Below are 12,400 nucleotides of genomic sequence, written 5' to 3' on the forward strand. Positions count from 1 at the left end.
TAGTCATGTGCCCGTGCGTTGCTACGGTCTCTATATATCACATATATAATATATACCTTGTTTAAAGAAACAAACTAAATATTATGCAAATCTACATGCCTATAGTGTCAGCTTGTTTTGAACTTTTGCTAGGAGCCCTAGAAACTTAGATTCTGAGTCTCCAAACTTGCTAATGGAATGCATTTTTTCATAGCTAAAGCATTAAATAATGTGTTTTCACATAGGGTGAGAGAGACTAAAGCAAAGCGTCCAAATTCCAGCGAACACTACAGAGTCAATATATATAGATTCTAGATGCAAGAGCAATAAAAAACATTCCTTTAGTTTTTCTTTCAATAAAATTTGTACAGGGCTAATCACTGATGGTATAGAGCCAGAAAATGTGTTCCCTTGCAAAGACCATATAAAGATAATTTACATATTTCAGATCACTGCTTGCAATAATTAAACCAAATACATTTCTTGCTTTGAACGTTGAATGCCACTATAACGCAGATGTTACTCACTGCTTCACCTGCAACCATACTGCTCTTGGCATGTATCTTTGTCGCAACACCAACAAAGCCCTTCATTAAAAGTTGCTGAAAGCATAAAAAACAATGTTATCATTTCAGAGATAGTGTGGAAGTTTTTATTAGTACATACATTCTATTATTCAAATCCATCTTTAAGAAAACATGAATGCATCACATCTTGCTAATCTTGTTGTTGCTCATTTTGTCTACAGATGACACCGCTTAAAAGTAGGCCAAGAAATTACCTAAGCAAAGTTGGCAAGCACAAGTAGTGGCCAGACTAAGTATTGCCACTCTCCACTCGATGATAAATCCAACAACGAAAGAAGTCATATGGGAAGACATATTTCTGCAGGATGACTGAAATTCTCTCGGCTATAGCCGACTTCTCATCAGCTGCATCAACAGCTAGACGCACAGCCACAAGACTAAAAATGTTTTCTTCTTCGTCAAATCAACCAACTTCATTCCTAAGTATTGCCACAAGGAATATTGTAGAGATTCACAACATACTCAAATGACACCACAAAAACTAATTAAGGAATGGAGAAAATATTAAATATGTACCGTACAACATCCTCTGAACCCTGACAGTAAGATTTTCTCCCATGATGCTGAAGAAGTAATGCTACACAAGATAAGCAATGACGGCATAAAACAACCTTTAGAAATTAATAATATTTATCCTTTTAATTTCAGGTGGACAGTTTGTCATGTTGTAAACTATTCCATCCATTGTCATTTTACAAGGCATATTAGGATTTAAGAAGTCTTTCAAGGAATGCTTTCACCATTAATTCATCTTGAAATCATTCTCAATTACTACAAAACCACGTGAAATATGAATCTACATGTATTTTATTTACTATTTGATGGTCAATGTTTATAAAGTTTCGTTCTTAAAAGAAATTTAATATGCCTTACACATTATGAAATGGAAGGAGCATTACTATTTAATATGCCTTATCCATTGAGGTTGTTGCTTGAGAGGTCCCTACAAAATAAGAGGAAGTAAACATAAAAAGAGGGGTTTTGAGCAATATTAAAGTATGTAGGTCGATCAACAAGAAAGCTTATATAGAAATGTAAGTGATGGCATTTGACATAGAAATCTGGTATTGGTCCATTTAGATTGTTGTGAGACAGATCCCTTGGAATCACAAAAACAAAATGAAACACTAAAAAACAAGTTTTGAAGTATATATAGGTGGAAAAGGTATGGTATATCCAGCATGCAGAAAATAGAAGTCGGCTCTCCCAGATTTTGGATTTCACCATTACCTGTGCATGTGATACATTGTATCATATTTACTTAATCTAGCCAACCTCTGTATCAGTTTGCTCACATAGAAAGTGTGATTTCCATTAGTCATGGCCTTAGCACTGGCATAGAAGGCTGCACCTGGACCGTCGTCTTCAATAATTTTCATGTGATCCTGTATGAATAGCATTTCTTCAATTAAATCATAAATTGGACAAGAAATTATCCAGAAAGGGTATGAAATTATCAGTCGACCACCACATATCCATACCTTCACAGTGGATGGTTTTGTGTTGCGAGACCCCACATATATATGCCTAATCGTATATGAAGTCTATGATTCATGTTGCAAGTTCCATGTAATTAATTGTGTTTGTGTGTTAATGTGCAGTCTATGATTGAACTAAGTCATGCACGGGATGAAGAAGTCAGTGACACCACTACATCTATCATTGTTCTAGGTATAGATATTTTTCTGTGACATTTGTTTTGGGGAAGTTGGCTATGACGAACACCATTGCAATTTATTTGCATCAAACTAAAGCAGTGTTGTCTGCTATGTTTGGCTCTGACGAACACCATTGCAATTTATTTGCATCAAACTAAACAGTTACAGAATGAAAGAAGTTAGAACCAATTGGCAAATGGCATTACTTGAATGATTAAAAAAATGGACATGATGTGCACCTGCAGCATCTGAGACTGTATGCTATGTTTTGCTCATTTCCTTTGGTACCTCCTACCCCAATCAAAATGTTGCATGTTCAGACATAAGGCAAGAAGGTTCAGCGAAAAAAAGGATACAAAATATAAGTATTCAATAATGATAGAAATTATGAAAAAAGATTACTGACACTTACAGCCCATATAAAAAGCAAAGTCACATCAGCGGTAGTAATAAATTACAGAAGATAAAGAGGAGCATTACAGAAAACGCACCTGATCCTATGGCTGCTAGGAGAACACAATCCTCATGAGCAAACCAAGCATCCAAGACTTCCTTTTGGAATGCTTTGAGACTGGAAAATCCAAAATGCTTTTGCAAAACAGCACTAATTATGTCCATTTGGTTGAACACAGATAATCTTCTACTGTAAGAATATAAAGCATAGAATATAGTTGTTAATAAGTACTAAAGAATGAACGATCATGCTTACAACAACCTTTGGAGTGACACATTGATTCTTAGATGATTTCAACCAGAAAAGTCACTCTAATGCAATAATAGACCACACTCTATGATGACAAGAACATTGATCCATAAAACAAATAAAAATTATAAAATGCAGATATCAAGGAGAGACAATCGGTATGGACCTATTTGGGCTATCTGGGAGAGACCAACATCCAATGAAAAATAGACCTATTTGGGCTATCTGGGAGAGACCAACACAACCAGTTGACAGTATAAACAAAGGTAGAAAAATAGACTTTGGCTGAACTTGCAGAAGAAAAGGACCGGTATGAATCTATCTTTGTTTATGATCACAAAATGATTAACAGATGACCATCTCTCTCTTATAACGACACCAAAGAGGACTATCTCTTTGATGAATCAAGGGCAAGCAACAAATACATACATCCTAGATCAACAAATACACTACTCTGGTTCCACCATGATGCCAAAGGTAGCTTACAGTGAGACACAGCGAAAGGAATTATTTAGTCCAGATAAATTAATGTACATATATACATAGCAAGGAATATAAACAACCATTGTTTTACATTTGTCGATCGGGTGTTAGTATTAATTTGGTACAAGAATCATATAATACAAGGAACTTTAAAAGGAATCAAATAGCTGTAGCCATTAATATGCTATCTAGTCCTAAAAAATACACAAGACGCTAACTGGGTAGTTAAAAAAAGGCATGTATGTACCTTGTCAAACGAAATGGATTGATTTGCTTCTATCGACGTGGAGGCTTGTCCTTCTGTTACCCGGTGAAACGAACTATAATATCAGTGCAGTTAAAGTATAATCTTGAAAATACAAGATGATACAAGACTCATCACAGGAATGAAAAAGGGCTATGCTGACTTATTAAACAGCAGTCAACACTTATTCCAGGTTGTAATGTTCGTTGTCACATAGTCATATTACCTCTTCTAAATTGTTCCTAGACATTGGAGCTCGTTGCAAGTGGCAAATCCCTTATACTTGAAGGTTGTAATGTAGTGGCCCCGTTGCAACGCACGGGCACTGACCTATAACACTGAAGTCTGGGAATGAAACACTTTTGGACAAGAGATTGCATGGAATATTACTAACTTAAATGTCTTCTAGATGACATAATTAGTTTTCAAAGATATGTATTTTAATACATTTCCTTCTTTTCACTATTTGATAGCTTATTTGTGTAAATAGTTTCTCATTTCTGTCTATAACTGTGCATACAGTGATATTGATACTTTTGTATTTTTTATTAGGTAACTGTATTCAAGGTGCAAGCCAGTAGGTTGTAGGTTGCTTGCTCTTAACAAGCGGCTGTTTGGGATTAAAGTTGGAAATTTCTGGTATGTGATTAGTATTATCCAGTTGCACATATAATCATGATATAGCAGTCTTGAAATGTTGATACTTTTGGCAACTAACTAATCCTTTTCAGTTACGTGAAGGAGGGACTTGTTCTTGGTCAGCTCACAGGAAATCGATTTACAATTACTCTGAGGTAGTGTCTTTGCTTATAATTCAATATTTTAGCATGCCAGACTACAGTATTTTCCTGGTACCAAATTCTCATCACTTGACTCCAACCATAGTAACTTCTTAGGCTAAAAATATATATGCAACACAAGAACTTGGGATAATGTTTTTTTAACTTTACCAGGAGCAGTGGTTTTCATTTTTAAGAATCCTGTGGACACCTACGCTGACCACACACTCAGACATAGATGAGGCTATTCAAGTAATCTTGGAACACGCGCAACACACATGCTCCATTCTCCCTGAGAAATAAATCTCGATGCAGCACTGGCGTTCATTCTTGACAAGAATCGAATGTGGGCGGGTAGCGCTCCACCCGAGCGTCTCACTGTCGAGCCTGTTTTTAACATTCTATTGTTTGTACAACTGCATGACATGTGCATTTGTGACCTATATTGTTTGCTATGATACTTCGGTCCACAATTTCACATGCAGCATACCTTGTAGTCTTGTACATTCTCTTTTAGGAAAACAGAGCAAATGGAGATCTTATGTTTCCTTATATTGATCTAGGGGTGTTACTGCAGAATCTGAAGACATGATAAAAATTGCAGTAGATGGTCTAGGAAAGAATGGATTTATCAACTACTATGGTTTGCAGGTATTATATCCTCAAGTTTAAAACTATTGCCCTGTTATTTCTGAAGCTCATCGATTTTATCTTTTCATCTGGTTAGCAGTTTGGAAGTGGTTCAATACCAACACATCTTGTTGGGGCTGCTTTGCTTAGAGGAGAGTGGAAGGTTGCTGTAAACTTGATTCTTGATCCAAGGGAAGGAGATATCCTACAAATATTTTATATGTGTCCAATTAGGAGTTTGTATTCAGTCTTGCCAGCTTTTGTTTAAACATAACTAAGTCTGTACAGCGTGATGACATCAATGAATTGCGCAAACATTACAAAGAACATGGTGACATTGATATGGCACTGAGAAACTTCCCTCGACACCTCGTAGCTGAGAGGGCCATAGTAAGTATAGTTAACCTTTTTTAACGTACACTTGTTTTCAAGTCAGACGATTTGTTGGTCGTTCTGGCTGACCAACTTGGATGATTAATTGCGATTGGTCCAAACCGACTTGGACGATTGATCACGACTAATCAGACTTGAAAACAGCTGTGATATTACTTGAATAAAATGTGGCCTTATAATTCTTTGTGCCTTGTTTAAAGCACATAGTTTTGTACATTTTAACTGATTATTTTTTTCTTTTCTTCCGTTGTTTGCATGTTTCCAGCTTCAATGTCTGAAGAAATGCCCTGGTAACCATCTACAAGCACTCAAGGGTATACCAAGAACACTGAGAATGATGTATGTTGCATTTTTTTATTTACATATACTCCATTTTTCTTTGTATTATTATTAAGTGCAAATTAAGGTATGTAACTTTAGGTGGTTCAGAATATGCTGCCTATCCCATCTTTCTTGGGGAAAAAAGGCTTTGTTGTTGATGTCTCGTGTTTATCCCCAGTAAGAATATATAGCTGTTATTCTTGACTTGTGCTTAAAATTGTTTCTCGGTCTCTAATAACAGCTCTACCACTGTGTCTAGCTCTGCATTCATATTATGCATTTATTTGTTAATGCCATCAACTGTTAAGTTATTCAGTCACAGCAAAGGAGGTAAGCAGAAACATTTGTGTTAGAATACAAGAAACCAGTGACCCCATCAAAAACAGAACTTAGTATATTGATGCTCACTGCTCAGAACATGAAACATCTTCTGATTAAAAAATCAGGGTTGAACATATTACGAAAAAGTGCATACAACAAAGTTTCTAGATGAGGGCAATGCCTCATAGCTTTCATTCAGTTGTTAGAATGCAAAATCAGTGTTGAATGTATTACGGAAAAAGTGTAGACAACAAAGTTTCTAGATCTAGCGGCAGGGAAGACGGACGAAGAGAGAGGGAGAGGAAGAAAGCGGGGAGGCGGATCTTACACTTGCGGATGCGGGCGGCAGTGTAATCGCAGGAGGAGCAGGTGCTCTTCTGGAGGTGGAAGCTACGGCTGCTGCAGCGGATGCAGAGCGTGTGCGTCTTGTTCCGGCGCTTGCCGAAGCTGCTCGTACCCTTCCCCTGCAAGCCACAACAACTGCACGTTAGTGAGCCTGCTGAGCGTGGGGGCGGAGCACGGATCTGCGGCTGTTCAGGAGTGGCCGAGATCCCCGTCCGGCGTGATCTGCGAGATCCCCGCCTAGTGGAATCCGAGGCTAGCCGCTGGGAGTAGGGTCGGCTGCTGGGCACCATGCCGCCATCAGCAGCTGTGGAGGCGTAGCACGGGTGTACGGGCGAGGACAAGGCGGGGGCATTTGGTTGCTGGGAGTTGGGCGAGATCCGCGCTTGGCGTGCTGGTCGTGGGCGCGGCTGCACGCTGGGAGTGTGGTTGCTCGGAGTTGGGCGAGATTCGCGCTGGTCGTGGGCGCGGCTGCAAGCTGGGAGTGGGATCGGTTGCTGGGCGCCATCGCCGGGGCAGTCGGCTGCTGGGCGCCATTAGCGGCTACGGTGGCGTAGCACGGGTATACGGGCGGGGCGAGGCGGGGTCATTTAGTTGTGGACGCTGACACTAAATGCTTAATAGAGTAGTATAGATATCAGCTGCCTCATATTTACCCAGTCAGGGTCATGGACCCATGGCTGCGTGGAAAAAGCCATGTGAGTTCTTCTTGGAAGACTACAAAAAAATTGTTTTTGGAGCAATCAAGTTATACTAATAAAGTCCTGATGGTGGTGCTGGTTTGAAAGTAGTGTTGTTCTGTGCATTCATGATTGACCTCTAGCAGGGATTGTTATTGTGTCGCTGATATTATTTTTGGTGCTGGCCTGATGGTGGGTTGCACGTTTCTGTGACACATTTGCAGATTTCTCGCATTGGCAGCAGGAGGGGCCTGGAAGTGGCCGATTGTAATTGTTTTTGACACGCAGATTATTTCGATGGAATAAAATATATATTATGATTTGTATCTTTTTTATATAAATAATAATAACAACTACTACTTAGAATAATATTGATAATAACAACTAGTCCAGTACCCGTGCGTTGCAACGTCACACAAATTATTTAATAATAAAAAGTTAGTGCATAATAGTACATACATACATAATAAGATCTAAAAACAGGTGCACAAGCACCAAACTGGAATATTTGGTAGCAATCACTAGAAAAAATAGCACCGATAGTAATCCTCCTCTACATACATAACAATACCTCGATTTGCTACTCAAGGTTGCTCAGATCTTGCATGAAGAATGAAGCCACACCAAGTACTGTGCCATGATCATCCTCAGCCTATTCCTCTCATCCTTCATCCTAGTCATCTCTCGGACGATTTTCATGGGAAAGGACAGGAAAGCAGAGATTTTCTTCAGTTGAAATCAGAGATTGTACCGTCATGGTTCAAGAGAATCAGCCACGTATGTGGAAGTCCATGTCCTCAAAACGGGTGCTAATAAGGATGTCACTAAACCATTAAATATGATATATGTCTTATATTGCACACTGGTTCATCATTAATTTCTCTATCCAGACTTCAAGTTGTCAACTTAATCAAAACTATAAGACAACTAAGAAATCTTAAGAAATTTCGACCACAAGACATGTATCTTGAAAAATATGACGAGGTAACATAAAACACCATTCCTGAAACTTCTAACAGTTTCTAGCCATAACATAGTTTTCTAGCAGATTTGTCGCTAATGGAATACAATGGCAAGAGTACTCGTAGTGTGCTATTACCATTGATCGATTAGAGAGGAGGGGCAGAGATAGGGCAGTACCTAACCTTTTTACGCTCATGGCTCGCGGAGGACGATGTCGTTCGAAGTCATGGCCCCACACCGCTGTCGGCGAGGTCGGGCCCAACAGTTGGGGACGCGCTGTCGCTGGTGGACCCCGCGAAGACGAGGGAGAGGTCCCCATGCTTGCGCTCTTGCGGATGGCTGAGCCATCGGTGAGGACCACCGCTGCCATGCCACCAGATGACGACGCGTCGACGTCGCTGTCCGCACGGAGCTACCGCCGATGAGCTGGTGGAGCGGCGGCTCCAGCGTCGGATCTCGAACTGTGAATTGGCGTGATGGCCCTACGTCACCTGGAGGAGCTCCAAGGGCACGCAGACCCACGGCACGCTCGCCTGCCTCGCCAACGCACGTTGTGCCCTAGCGCTGCGCCAGATCCGGCAGTGGCGGCTTCTTCGACCTAATATAATTGTGCATATTCCTCTTCTACAAGTATTCTTATCCACTTTCTTGGGTTTCAAAAAATCGACATAATATAAAAGGATGTGCAACCAACAGAATCCCACATTTCGCATGTCATGGAACATTGATACATAACCACATAAGAAAGATGATTGATTTCATACACATATGTTCACATAAAAATAACTTCAAATGTGAATCCATAGGGTGATGGGCATTCAAGAACTTAAAATGTGAATCCATAGGGTGATTGGGCATATAAGAAACAGGGCAAAAGAACAATTACCCATGGTAAGTATGTAGTCGTAATGGTGAACAGACCCAGAAAACTCATATAGTCATATGGATGAAAGGATTGTGCTTGCTCCAAACATAAACTTGTCATGCCATATCAAAAGTCAGTCGCCAATGTAGAACTTTTTTCAAACACACCCTACTATTAAGTTTAAACATTTTTGTCGGGGACCATAATTAGGGGTACCCTCAAGACTCCTAATTCTCAGCTGGTAACCCCCATCAGCACAAAGCTGCAAAGGCCTGATGGGTGCGACTAAATCAGGGATCTGTCCATTCGAGGGACTCGATCACGCCTCGCCCGAGCCCAGCCTCGGGCAAGGGCAGCCGACCCCGGAGGATCTACGTCTCGCCCGAGGCCCCCCTCCAGCGACGAACATACTTCCGGCTCGCCCGAGGCCCAGTCTTCGCCAAGAAGCAACCCTGGCCAAATCGCCACGCCAACCGACCAAATCGCAGGGGCATTTAATGCAAAGGTGGCCCGACACCTTTATCCTGACGCGCGCCCTTCAGTCGACAGAGCCGAAGTGACCGCAGTCACTTCGCCGCTCCACTGACCGGCCTGACAGAAGGATAGCGCCGCCTGCGCCGCTTCGACTGCTGTGCCACTCGACAGAGTGAGGCTGACAGGCAGCCAGGCACGACCTCAGGCACCATAGGAAACTCCGCTTCGCCCGACCCAGGGCTCGGACTCGGGCTCAGCCCCGGAAGACGGCGAACTCCGCTCCGCCCGACCCAGGGCTCGGACTCGGGCTCAGCCCCGGAAGACGGCGAACTCCGCTCCGCCCGACCCAGGGCTCGGACTCGGGCTCAGCCCCGGAAGACGGCGAACTCCACTCCGCCCGACCTAGGGCTCGGACTCAGGCTCAACCCTGGAAGACGGCGAACTCCGCTCTGCCCGACCCAGGGCTCGGACTCGGGCTCAGCCCCAGAAGACGGCGAACTCCACTCCGCCCGACCCAGGGCTCGGACTCGGGCTCAGCCCCGGAAGACGACGAACTCCGTTTCGCCCGACCCCAGGGCTCGGACTGAGCCCTGGCCTCAGCCGACGGTCTCCGCCTCGCCCGACCCAGGGGCTCAGACTCGACCTCGGCCTCAGAAGACAGACTCGACCTCGACCTCGGAGGAGCCTCCACATCGCCCAACCTAGGGCACGGTGAGAGCACCTAGAGGGGGGTGAATAGGTGATCCTGTAAAACTTAAAACTTAAGCCACAAAACTTGGTTAAGTGTTAGCACAATAATCACCAAGTGGTTAGAGAGAAGAACTTGCACAATACGATAACCACAAAGAGATCAACACAGAGATGACACAGTGGTTTATCCCGTGGTTCGGCCACGTACAAAACTTGCCTACTCCACGTTGTGGCGTCCCAACGGACGAGAGTTGCACTCAACTCCTCTCAAGTGATCCAATGATCAACTTGAATACCACGGTGTTTTGCTTTTCTTTTCTTATCCCGTTCGCGAGGAATCTCCACAGCTTGGAGCCTCTCGCCCTTACACTTTTGATGTTCACAAAGAATCACGGAGTAAGGGAGGGATTAGCAACTCACACAAGACACAAAGATCACAGCAAATACGCACACACAGAACCCAGACTTAAGCTCAAATGGCTAGCACACTAGAACGGAGCTCAAATCACTAGAATGTCGAACAAGTGCGCAAGAATGATGTGTGAGTGATCAATAGTGCTCAAAGGATGCTTGGCGTCCTCCTCCATGCGCCTAGGGGTCCCTTTTATAGCCCCAAGGTAGCTAGGAGCCGTTGGGAGCAATCTGGGAAGGCAATCCTTGCCTTCTGTCGCGTGGCGCACCGGACAGTCCGGTGCCCGATTTCTTTCCTTAAATGGCGCAGCCGACCGTTGCTAGCCAGAGAGCCGTTGGCGCACCGGACATGTCCGGTGCACACCGGACAGTTCGGTGCCCCCTTCTAGCCGTTGGCTCGGCCACGTGTCCCGCGCAGATCGCGCGGCCGATCGTTGGCCCGGCCGACCGTTGGCTCACCGGACAGTCCGGTGCACACCGGACAGTCCGGTGCACACCTGACAGTCCGGTGCACACCAGACAGTCCGGTGAATTATATCCGTACGTCTCCGGTGAATTCCCGAGAGCGGCCAGTTCGCTCGAGCCAGCCTGGCGCACCGGACACTGTCCGGTGCACCACCGGACAGTCCGGTGCTCCCAGACTGAGCGGACTTTGGCTGAACAAAGCCATCTCATTTCCAATTCGATTTTTCCTATTTCCAGCACTTAGACACAATACATTAGTATCTAAAACAATGTACTAAGTCTGAGAAACATACCTTTATCCTTGATTTGTACTTTGTCCACCATTTTTCACTTAGGCACTTGTGTTGGACACTAAATCACCAAAATACTTAGAAATGGCCCAAGGGCACATTTCCCTTTCAATCTCCCCCTTTTTGGTGATTTATGCCAACACAATATAAAGCAAGTAGAACAAATACAAAATCAATTCAAATAAGAACTCAAATTGTTTTGATTCAAATTTGACATGTATGGATCACTCTTTGCCACCACTTGGTTTGTTTTTGCAAATTAAACTCAAATTTCTATCTCTAAGTCAAACACACATGTTAAGACATAAAGAGAGTCATTCCAAGAGAAATTGATTCAAGATTTCAAAAACTCCCCTTTTTCCCATAATCAACATTTCTCCCCACAAGAAGCCAACTTTTGACAAGAGAGACAATAAAAGAGTTTTGACAAACCAAAGGCTCTATTCTACTATTTTCAAAATCTCTCAAGTGGTAGCTGATCCATTTATCGCTTTGGCCTTTATTTTCTCCCCCTTTGGCATCAAGCACCAAAACGGCATGAATCTTGGCCCAAGAACCTCATTTCCTCACCAAAATCTTCAATAAGAATACAAAGGCAATAAGAATAGATGAGATGAACTTGGAATAAGTTACCCTCTCATCGGAGTGCAGTGGAAGTCTTTCATGGTCCAAGTCCACCTTTTCCCTTTCAAACCTCCTTTGAGACTAAATCATCAAACTCAAGCACATGGTTAGTCTCAAAGGGTCAAGTTGTAACACATCTCCCCCTAAATATGTGCATCACTTTGCAACGGACTTGTGAGGTCCAGGGATTGTTTGTAAAACTTGAGCACCATAACGAAGCAACAAAATGCATAAGGAACATGATCAAAGGCATAAACACATGTATGCTATAAATCAGTCCAAGTTCCGCGAATCTAAGACATTTAGCTCACTACGCAACCTGCAAAAGGTCTTCTCATCTAGAGGCTTGGTAAAGATATCGGCTAGCTGGTTCTCGGTGCTAACATGAAACACTTCGATATCTCCCTTTTGCTGGTGGTCTCTCAAAAAGTGATGCCGGATGTCTATGTGCTTTGTGCGGCTGTGCTCAACAGGATTTTCCGCCATGCGGATAGCACT

The 12,400-nt window shown here is 43.0% G+C and overlaps 1 protein-coding gene and 2 long non-coding RNA genes across 3 annotated transcripts; 2 read left to right on the forward strand and 1 right to left on the reverse strand.

Annotated features, from left to right (window-relative positions):
* Nucleotides 1–307: 307 nt before the first annotated feature.
* LOC100192892 (uncharacterized) lies at nt 308–8,696 on the reverse strand. The gene is made up of 9 exons (NR_148424.1): nt 7,692–8,696; nt 6,427–6,562; nt 3,658–3,710; nt 2,716–2,867; nt 2,464–2,515; nt 1,918–1,951; nt 1,466–1,509; nt 1,083–1,143; nt 308–581 (listed from the first exon to the last, which is right to left on the reverse strand). It is a non-coding gene; the product is annotated as an uncharacterized lncRNA (long non-coding RNA).
* LOC103629996 (uncharacterized) lies at nt 4,238–5,258 on the forward strand. Its single transcript, XR_002262819.2, has 3 exons — nt 4,238–4,293; nt 4,386–4,448; nt 4,997–5,258. It is a non-coding gene; the product is annotated as an uncharacterized lncRNA (long non-coding RNA).
* Nucleotides 6,276–8,944, forward strand: LOC118472316 (uncharacterized). Its single transcript, XM_035960302.1, has 3 exons — nt 6,276–6,299; nt 6,374–6,561; nt 8,265–8,944. Exons 1-3 carry the CDS (start codon nt 6,276–6,278, stop codon nt 8,506–8,508), a joined length of 456 nt encoding a protein of 151 aa, XP_035816195.1. The 3' UTR covers nt 8,509–8,944.
* The last annotated feature ends 3,456 nt before the right edge of the window (nt 8,945–12,400 follow it).

The sequence above is a fragment of the Zea mays genome, chromosome 6 (genome assembly GCF_902167145.1).
Source record: "Zea mays cultivar B73 chromosome 6, Zm-B73-REFERENCE-NAM-5.0, whole genome shotgun sequence".
NCBI classification, from domain to species: Eukaryota; Viridiplantae; Streptophyta; class Magnoliopsida; order Poales; family Poaceae; genus Zea; species Zea mays.

What these genes read in the sequence shown, in the direction of transcription:
- LOC118472316 (XM_035960302.1), top strand. Translation starts at nt 6,276, where the DNA reads ATGCCTCATAGCTTTCATTCAGTT. An exon ending in CTCATAGCTTTCATTCAGTT is followed by an intron (nt 6,300 to 6,373) that starts GTTAGAATGCAA and finishes ATCTAGCGGCAG; the next exon opens with GGAAGACGGACGAAGAGAGA. An exon ending in GAAGCTGCTCGTACCCTTCC is followed by an intron (nt 6,562 to 8,264) that starts CCTGCAAGCCAC and finishes GGCAGTACCTAA; the next exon opens with CCTTTTTACGCTCATGGCTC.